The sequence below is a fragment of the Acanthochromis polyacanthus genome, chromosome 21, assembly GCF_021347895.1.
Source record: "Acanthochromis polyacanthus isolate Apoly-LR-REF ecotype Palm Island chromosome 21, KAUST_Apoly_ChrSc, whole genome shotgun sequence".
Classification (NCBI taxonomy): domain Eukaryota; kingdom Metazoa; phylum Chordata; class Actinopteri; family Pomacentridae; genus Acanthochromis; species Acanthochromis polyacanthus.
Window position 1 is genome coordinate 16,849,329 of NC_067133.1, and position 10,694 is coordinate 16,860,022.

The 10,694-nt window shown below is 42.1% G+C and overlaps 1 protein-coding gene across 1 annotated transcript; it reads right to left on the reverse strand.

Annotated features, from left to right (window-relative positions):
• Positions 1-31: 31 nt before the first annotated feature.
• Positions 32-10,635, reverse strand: mafk (v-maf avian musculoaponeurotic fibrosarcoma oncogene homolog K). Its single transcript, XM_022200332.2, has 3 exons — positions 10,387-10,635; positions 4,661-4,739; positions 32-4,578 (listed from the first exon to the last, which is right to left on the reverse strand). Exons 2-3 carry the CDS (start codon positions 4,703-4,705, stop codon positions 4,141-4,143), a joined length of 483 nt encoding a protein of 160 aa, XP_022056024.1. The 5' UTR covers positions 4,706-4,739; positions 10,387-10,635; the 3' UTR covers positions 32-4,140.
• Between the last annotated feature and the right edge of the window lie 59 nt (positions 10,636-10,694).

Below are 10,694 nucleotides of genomic sequence, written 5' to 3' on the forward strand. Positions count from 1 at the left end.
TATTTATAGGAATAATTTACCACACTTTAAATCAGAGCAGAAACAAATACAGATTTTATTTGTACATGAGGGTAGTTCATTGAGAAAACATGTAAATACATGACTGTAAAATAAAAATAATTTAGGTGTTGTTTTTTAATAAAATTACACAAATCAATGAAATAAATATCAAAAAAATAAATGAGCAGAGTAATGACAAATTGTGACGGGTACATACTCGGTTTTTGCTGCCTTGTAACTGTCTTCTTTTAAAGTTGCTATCAACAGTCACTTATTAGGCCTCAACATGTCGCCATGAGACCACAACAAAAACAAAAATCTATCTCCTATGCACAACCTTAACATAGAAACTGTTGCTGTTAAACTAACATTCAATGCATTGTATCCATTATTTCACCCATAACCACATAAATCTGTGTACATGCTCCATTCCTTCTACAATACTAAAACTGACTTCCTTACATAGCTGAAGGTAAATACTGTAGCTTGTAGGACTGGCAAAGCTTGTATGTAAAAGCTTATTGAATCAAAGAATTTTTAAATTAACAACCTTGAATAGTCAAGATACACAAGCAAGCTCACTTCTCTAAATACATTTGCATTGTTACTGTTCATGTGAAAACGTCGAATAACCGCCTTCTCTTCACAGCTAGAAGAAAGCTGTTCACACCAGCATCCGTGGCAGGTAATGTTTATCCCTCTTTTTTTTCTAAAACCCTACATTTATGTCTAACTTTTCTTGGAATTATTTAAAATCTCTTTTGCAAGTCCGTTTTTTTTAATGTGGCTAACAGAAAATGTAGCTTAGGATGTTTGGCTAGCTTAAGAGCAACATGTGTTTTAGAGCATGAATGGACCCCTGTTGGGTCACACTGAACGCAAGATTAACACCAGAGTACTTCATTCACCCAGAGAAAGGTTTGTCTTTTATTTGGCACAGAATAGAAATATATACGTCAACATTTCTTCTCTTTTATTTTCCATTTAGGTGTGCTCATGACAAAAAGCCCCACAGACTCAAATGCATTAATAAGTGCTACAATTAAACAAGGCCTCATCGAACATCATTTAGTTTTGAAACCTTACCACAAGAGGTCACTGTAATGCCTTGCAGAAAATGCTTTTCGGCGTATTGTCTATTAACTGCGCTGAAAAATGACTCCTGTAAACACATGCGTACTCATACTCAGGCTTAAAACAGACCTTAACTGTAAGAGGTCTGTGTGAATAATCGGAAACAGCTTTGGAATTATTCTCAGGTAAGGTTTCTTTACAGTTACAAAAAGCATTACCGTCATCTTAATTTAAAACTGTCTGTTTTATTAAGTCTTCAACTAATGCAGCCTAAAAAAAAACCAACAACTGAACATTTGGTTGATTTTAGGCCGTTTTAACCTCGTGCGGTGTTGAAATATGTACAGTCATTTTCAGCATTTAAGACCACTGATTTGTAAATGTTTGGTATAAATTTTGTGCAGGAATTATTTAGAATTTGTGAATTGCTTTGCAGCTTTATCTTTATCATTACAGGTCTCACTTGAGTATAGTTACTTAATTATAAAGTAATGTACATGTACTCTTCACGAACAGTGTAAACTGGTGGTTAGAATGTCATTTCCCCATGTTTAATTCTTGACTTTTACAGATAATTGTCCAAATTGTGTATTAAAAAAATAGTCAATGTGCTGAGAAGAACTACTACTGGGCTTTAAATACTCGCATAGAAGACTTAAGTTAGGAGAGCAGTTGTCTCATTGTAAATGTGAATACAACGTCAGCATCAATATAATTCGACTTCAAAGACTGATTACATAGTCACACCACTCCCAAGATAGTAAAAGACATAAATATAGAAAAATATGAAATATATATTTATATACTGTATATGCATATAAAACTAAGTATCAGAAAAAGAACATAGGATGTATCAACATAGAAACCAAGTGAAAATACAAAATGAGAGTAAGAACACAGCAATGCCCCTGCTTCAAAATCACAGCAGGTTGTACAGCAGCAAAGTTCCCCGTACTGTTCTTTGCAGCTATGGAACAGGGGAAGAACTGTCATGTCCTCTTAGCCAAGAGAAAATCCTGACATGAACAATCTCTATTGACTTCACTCCAAATTAGGAATGGATCCTCGGTAAGAGCGGTTTGATTTCAAGTGAATTTTTCATATTTAAATATTACAAAAGAAAAAAAAACGTACAAGAGCAAGGTGTTTACTGCATCGATTTGTCATGACACCACTGTTTCTTAGAGATGGGCGTCAGGAGTTCTCTTGTAGAAGAGTGTGTCAAAAGCAAGGTAAAATTATAGCTACTGTTTCAGAAAGTAACCAACACCGGCAGCAGCACTTCTCGTGACCCAGCAGTAGGAATGATTTCTATTTGGACGGAGTTCTCGATGTGAGTGACAACAGAAGCAGTGGGAGCTTTCGTCATCTCTAATCTGTAATATACAGGAGGTAAGGTTGAATTGCATCATACTTATAAGGACCGCTCTCGTTATCACTACATCCAATATGGATTACCAACCAAAGAGTGGCGTATAAAGGAAAGAGGCAAAACATCACCCAGTAAGTACTGCAGAATACATATCGGAGAGCTTTAGTTACATTGGGCTTCACTTTGCAATAAGTGGTCACACCACATTTAATCATCATGCAGCTAAGCCCCAGTAAGTACAGAAATGCAGCTTCTGTCATCTTCAATTCTATAAATAAGTAGCCCTGTGAACTGTCTTCTTTTATACTGTACCTTAACAGTTTCTTTATAAGTGCTATATGATGAGAAATGCTAATCGACGTCAAATCTTCGGCCCACAATGCTCATTAATCACTTCCCAATTTTGCATTTTTGTCTTCCCGAGTCTGTTAAACAACTATGTAACACATATGCAAAAGCTCGAGATCAATTTCTCAAGTCAAGAGGCTACACACATACCAACAAAATCACATGCAGCACCTTCCCAATGTCTTCCACAACGTAACACTTCTCAGCCCCACGGACTAATTCAGCAACTTCTCAACAAAAATCGAGTACGACAGCAACTTCAAGATGCATCAGATAAACCTCTTTGAGCTCTGATCTACCTGACGCAGACACCCTGTAGATGTGAGGCACAAATGGCCGGCTTTGATAACATTTCACAAGGGGAGTCAATATAGTTCAGCAAAGACTTGAAAGCACTGAAGTATTACTTTAAAACTCCCGGATTAGACCACAATCGGCAGTTGTATGAAAGCCTTTACTGGAGTGTATTAACTGCTGTTCTCTGGCATTACTTCCTGAAGATTAAATAAGCTATTTGGCAAGAATGGTTTTGCAAACTTTGCATAACCAAGACAGAAATAGAAACAATCGTGTAATGCTAGCTAGCTAAACATTGGTCAACTATCAACTGCATCATGCAGCGCTCTCCAAACATGTCACTTCAACCCCAGCAGGTGATTTTCATACTGCTTAGCACCTCCTAAAAGAGAAGAGGAACTCATCAGTAAAAACATCTGGTGTTGCGTTTGGCGGCTCCTCAAAGGGTTGGAGAGCACTTGCAAGTGTGGCAATGAATAGGCGACCTCAATGCTGGAAACACACCACCTCATTGTTTTCAACCACATGTGAGATCTAGATCACTTGTAGATCTATTTAAGGCTACAAAAAGCTCAATTTACATTGAGACATTTGAGAGAATGTGATTTAGTTGTGCTGTCATATACGTGCTATTTAAATCTCTTGTATTTTATATATATAGCTTTAAGTATCAGAGCTGTCCTAGACCCATGTGCTTCCACTTTAAGGCATGTCAGATACTTTACACTGGAGTAAAAGCAAATCTCAGTCATGGAGGTAGGGTCACAGAGGCCCGATACCCTGCCGGTGCTGGGGGTCAGGGAGGGTTTGTATTTTTCTTTTCTTTTTTTCCTTTTTTTTTTTGCACAGTGCACAGACAATGTAGATTGTGTAATAGAAACAGAAGGAGGGAGTCAGAATTGTGACTGCAGCATAACATCACACAGAGCTTGCCACCCCATAACCACCCCTCAGTCTAACTACTGAGCATCCTCTCAGTACAGGATGAGTGACCAGGTCAGAACCAGGAAGGACCAGGCAGGAGAAAGGTGAGCCCAGTCCTGTCTGCACTAGGAGGGAGCCGAGAACGGGGTCGGGCTGGAGTTGTTGTGGTTGGCCGACTTGACGATGGTGATGACGCTGGTGGTGGCCACTTTGCCCGGCGAGAGGGGCCCTCGGGTCACAGTCCGGGCGAAACACTGCAGCGCCTCGTACTTGGCTCGCAGGGCGTCCAGCTCCAGCCTCATGCTGGCGTTCTCGCGGGCCAGCTTGTCCACCTCCTGCTGCAGCTCTGTCTTTTGTCTCTCCAGCTCCTCCTTCTGGGTGACCCGCTTGATGCGACAGCTGGCGGCGTAGCCACGGTTCTTCAGGGTCCGCCGCCGCTGCTTCAACCGCACGACGTCCTCCTTGGTCAGCCCACGCAGGTGCTGGTTGAGCTCCCGCACGGACATGGCCACCAGCTCGTCGTCGCTGAGCGCCGGGGCATTCTCGCCCACCTCCTTCTTGACCTGCAGGGACGTGAGCAAGCGGATGAAGTAGAGCGCCACCGTGTGCGTGGACATGGACAGGTAACACACTCCTCACTCTTACCTTTAAAGCTTTGCTCGTCTTAAACTGAGTCGTCATTCCCTGCATGCAGACAACTGACCAGAACCTCACAGGAGACGCACTGAGAAGAGAGAAAAGGAAAACTTCAACTCAGTAAGGTGAAACAAAACATGATCAGTGGTTGACAATAGCTTTCCCAAGTATGTGCTATTCTGCTATGCATGAGATTAGTTCAGTGAAATATGATGCATCTTTACTCATTTTGGACGTCCTATGTTCTAAAAATATTGCTTACATATTATATTCCAGTCATGTAATATGTAACAACTTATCACTTAAGCTGCACAAGAAGATTTGAAATAATGCATTTTTAACCTGTGATACTGATATTTTTACCCAATTAACAGATCTGAGTACTCCCTTTAGTGTTGCATATTACATTGGACACATAATCCAAAATGACACATATACTGGTGCTCCTCTATATAAGCTCCCTTTCCAGACATCACAACAACATTCCAGGGTTACATCATATGTCAATATTGGTGTTTGCTTGTCAGCAGAGGGCAGCATGACACCATGAAACCGCAGCACCGGAGCCTGTCTGTATTTACCTATTAGAGGAGGAGGGCCTTGACTATGTAGTTCACTAGACCAAGCAAAAATTAGAAACAGGCGGCCTCTCCCCTTGCTCTTCACAGAACTTTGCATTTAACCTCTGCCTATTTTTTGCCAGGCAGTTTTTAGAAAAGCCTCTCTGTACTCATTAGTGATCCGCATGCTTTCCAGACTGCTGCCATGGCCAAAAAAAGGCGAGAGCGCTGAGCTGTGATCCTGCGAGAGGCACACATCCCCCCCCAAGGCTCCATTTCAGGACCTGCAGACCAGCCTGACTACGAGTGCACTGTTCCATGCTCGACAGCTACCATGGAAACGCCCTGCAAATGGGCGTGGGAGTGTGAGTCACATGGTCACCAAAAGGGTAAACAAGTCTCATTCATAACCGCAACACGGCCCATACATATTACCAGGACGAACTTGCGCCGATAACCTCAGGACATCCTGTGGACAAAATTCCACAGTCTTTCTACGGTATTTCCCTCAAATCCGGTCTTGCATCAAGTGTTTGATCCTCTAATCTGGCCCAGTCTAGTCGCTGTCTCCTCCTCATCCCACATTCAAACAGATCAACGCAGCAGTCTAACATTTACGGTGATGCTGAACTTTACAGGAGCAGCAGGTACGCATGTGGAAAATTCCTGGAGATAGAGTGTCACAGAGAAATAGTTTCCCTTATAGTCACTGATGTATTTTTGCAGTGAGACAATGTAGTCTATCGATTTAGCGCTCTGTCTCTCTGGTTGGATCCTCTTACACTGGGCTTTCCTGAGCCGCTCCATGCCCTTATTTAACTCTGGCTGGATATATTTAGCCCACAGTGCTGACACAAATTTCTGCCAACTAAACAATTTAAGCAAGCATGCGATAAGTGATACCTCCAGTAAGGCGGCAAATATTCTCCCGCAGTCCTGCTAGCTGCAGCTTTCATGGAGGAAAACGACGAAGCAAAATGAAAAACAACTTTGTTACTGTTGCACATTAGTCACTGTCCCTAAAATAGCTTTACTTGGAAAACAAACAGATGTGAAATAAATGTAGCGAGCCACACCGAGTTCTGTTCAGAGATTTAAAGAACATCTGGTGTGCTCTCTGGTGTCTTTTATCCATTTGCAAAACATGCAGCAAAGAATTGCATAATTAAGATCTCGGAGGCATCAAATAAAGACGAACGACAAATAAAGAATTCCTCGACAGCAAGTTGGCCTAAACAGCCTGATTTAAGTGGTACTGCATCAGAGGGGGTCCCTGGGTGTATTCCTCATGAAGATCATGGAAAACCGGTTGTGGGGTCTTCCTCTCTTCATACAGGAGGCCTCCAGCTTGAACCAAAAGGCCAGGTGGTTTCCCTGAAATTCTTGAGGCATGTGTGTATGTTTTTGCAACTCGGGGACAACGTTTTTCTTGATCGAGATACTAAAAGTTTCCTTCCGAGGGAAAAACAGCAATTATAATCACACAGCCAAATCCACACTTTATGATTGTGTCACACACGGACGAGACAGACAAACAAAACAGGGCTTCTCAATATAGGCGAGAAAACAACTCGTGTTAGGTTTTTCACAACAGTGAGGGGGGAAAGAAGGAGTCTGGGAAAATACCTCAAAGGAAAGCCACAGATGGCGGGTGAAGAACAAAACCGCATTCCTGAGTGAACACACATGTGCAAACCCTCACATGCACACAGGCAAATATCTCGAGCCGAGAGGGAACATGCAGCAGTCTGAATATGTCCTGCGATGCACTCGGCACTGGGAGGTGGGGTTTGGACAAGCCCCACTTGTAAAACAATGACTGCGAGATTCACGAAACGTCTGGAATTCAGACACTTCTACCGCTCGCCACGAACGACTCAAAAGGCGTTCTGTGTGCTCGTGTGGAGGAGTGAGAAGTCTCTTTGTGCAAGGATTTCATTTGACTTCCCTGGTTAAAATAACAACAACACCGTTTCATTCCTGAAGGTGCTCCACTGATGACTAACAACACAGTTCTACTATTTACTCAGTAATAATATTATCACCAATTTATGCCAACACTGGAGTAACTGCTCAAATAACAGCCCTTTATCTACACGCCTTTCATGGCTGGGCTTGTTTGTTAAGCCGGTAGTGGAAAGCAAAGCATGCCTGTTTTCTTCTTTGGGTGTACATGTTGTTTTGAAAAGGGACAAACCCATTTTGAAGACTATTTGTGGCCTGTTTAAGAGGAAAAAGAGGCAAAAACTGATGCTAAGTCCACTTTTGCAGCTCAAACAGTTTAATATATGCCTTTTGTTCAGCAATGTTTTTAAAGTGAGGCATCTGGTCAAGCTCATGGCTGCACTTCACTTCCAGCAGGTAACCGTGGGGCCCAGAGTTCTCCTAAAATAAACAGCAAATCAAAGACTTCTGAGCTCATGCTTGAGTGATAAATGCAGAGCTGGCTCATCTGGACTCTGTTTTTCTTCTTCTCTTTTTGGGACTGGCTTCACCAGAAAGCAGACTTGTTGCTGCCCTTGACAGTCTACTACTCCACTCTGCTGAGAAAGCTCTTCTTGCACTTTTCTTTTTTCCCCTCCAAGGGGGAGGTGGAGAGCTCTCTGTACAGACAGAGGCACGCAGCCCTCTGCTCTTTCTCCAGCGCAGCACATTTGGTGGGATATTATGTGAAGGAAATGGAGAGCATAGCTGAGCAGTGAGTCATGCTGTTTACTGGTAAAAGCGACAACCAGCGGCAGGGAATCACACCCTCCTGATCTGACGTTTCCTGGAAAATCCCGTTGTTTCGCGGGGAGGAAGGAAAAGTACAGAAGAACCTTGGAAATGGTTGGCATGACCGCCGGAACGTTTTGCGCGGAAAAGGGAGGAGAACTCACCGAATATCTGTGAGGAGATATTCTCCCAGCCGTGGACGCTGGGATTCAAAGAAATGTCAAGAATGCAAAAAGAAAAAAAAGGCACACTAGTCCTGTTTTCATCCAAAAACCTTGAATGCTGCTAATAATAATAATGTATCTTTCAAAGCAGATAGCTGAGGTACTGGCAGATTGAATTTGACAGCAGAGCATACATTATGAGTGTCAAGGAGCTATAAATGCTTGCTTGGGTTGCTGTCAACATGAAGTTTGAGTCAGCAAGTTGCCATCAGCCCTATTAAGAATCAACAAGGAATTCCCAATTACACAATCCCACAATCTAAACCTGACTGTTCCCACACTTCTGACCATGATGAGGTGACAGCACCAGGTTCAGATCCAGTCATTCTGACAAAAAAAAAAGCAAGAAAAGAGACAGCGGGTGGCAGAGTGAGCAGTCTCAGACACCATAAGCCTGTCATTTTCGACAGATGGAAGACAGAACTGTCCACACAATCACCTCTTATTGCCTGTATGCTCTCTGTTTGGCATGTTATTAAATCACCCAGCTTCCAAAGTCAATAATCAGACTTCTTTTTTCTTTTTTTTCCCAGTAAGAGGAGCAAAACACATCATAGCAAAACGTGTTCCTTGTGAGTCATCGCATCACTAACCACAAATATTTCACTTTCACAACAGTCTACCACAGAAACGCTTTTGCACTCTCGCGCTGCTTTCATCCGTCAGCCACTGTCCAGCAAAATGAGTGCAAAACCGGCAACAATTTCAAGCTATATGCTGTGTGTCTTCAGGGGAATTTCTCCCACTGCGCCTTTGTGGTAAAATGAGTCAGCTGCTGTAACTTCTCCATCCAAAAAAAAAGAGAAAAGACATCAACACTTTGGTGATTGAACCACATGTTAACCTCATGACAGAAGAGTGCTCCCACTGCCTCATGTCTGAGAGACACGATGCACCCACCAGAAACAACTGTGAATCAGAAAAAAAAAGCCTCCTGTGCACAAATCTGTAACCATCAAAGTGGAACAAGTTACTCAGATGCTAATATTTTCCACATATTAATCACGATGGCATTCTTTAAAAAGGTCACAAGTTATTCAATAAAGGACAAACTGAATGGTGGACACAGAAAACTGTGAAGCAGCAGAGATGTTATTAGGTCACTGTCCAAAAATTCACTTAGATCATTGTTTTTTCAGGACACACTTTCCTTATCTGTGAAGATTTATGTGGAACAGAAATCACAGCTAAACAAGGCGATAAGATAAATCCCATGTCGTCTTCCTGACTGATTTATTGTTTGTGGAAACAGGCGCCCCTCCTGCTGTTTGGTGACTGCTTGTTTCTCCTGTGGAGGCCAGTCAGCCCTGGTGGTCTAACTTTGCCCTTTGTCCCACATGTCTAAAATGCAGACCACGTGTTGATTCCAATGTCAAAAGCAGCCTGGTATTTTTGCATTATTTAGCAGTCTGTGTTCAGTGAATTGAAGGAGAGTGGCATAATTAAAGGGGAAATGTTTTACGTAAATTAGTTTAAGGAGGGCAGTGAGGGAAGTTTCTTTCACTTCCTTTTACCCCCAAAGCACAGGCCAGTGACAAAGAAGTAGGCTAAAAATAACTGACAAATTAAAAAAAAAAAAAATAGAGAATATTGGTTCCTCGGCTCTCAGTAGACTACTGTGTCTTTAAAAAAAGTTATTTTTTTTCTAACTTTTGCACATTTACACTGTTAAATAAACGTAACAGTTTCGTGCGTGAAATTGTGGTCTTTACATACATATGTCCCAATATATTTGTCGAAAACATCCCTATGCTGTCTATTTCTGTGCTTCTTCTAAACTTTGTTAAATATATCATTATTTTTGAAAGAAACTTTCTTAAGTCAATGTCCCAATTAACCTACTTAAATGAATTATAAGGTCGTGCGTAAAAGGTTGGAAATGCGCAATAAGTGACACAAAAAATAAGCAGAAAATCCTAATTAATTCAGGCATATTTTCCCTCGCTTTCTAGTTGCGACTTCTCCTAGGATTCAGACACTTTTTGTGCGGTATTGTGTTATGTTTCTCCAACACAACACGTGTCCGCAACGATTGAAACAATCCGCAAAGTCAACATCAACTTTCATAACCGGGGATCAAAACTTTATCCTACATGACGGGCGTGTGTGTGACGGACACAAGACTGCCTGCGCCGATATGTCACCGTGAGAACTTGAGCGATTTCGAGAGGAATGTCCAAACATCTTCCCAGAAAAATGAAAAAAAAAAATATATATATAAAAACAACAACCTCACCTCTGTGGACGCCGATATCTGTTGGACCCGGAATGCGTAAAAGTGGCGGAGTAGGTTTTCCTTTTTAGATCCGACGGTTGTAAGTTGACACAGTTGCTGTAACAGCGTCCAGCGGCCGGGCAGCGGTGTATCCTCGTACTAAATTAACTACAAAACAACAACAATGTACCAACATTCCACGCTCTGCTTCCGCAAGCACTCACGTCACCGATTCCTCGTGACCGCCCCCTCCATTCATGAAAATAACTTTCTGCTGACGTCAGTCTGGGAAGGAGGGGTGGTGGTGGTGGTGGTGGTGGGGGGGGGGG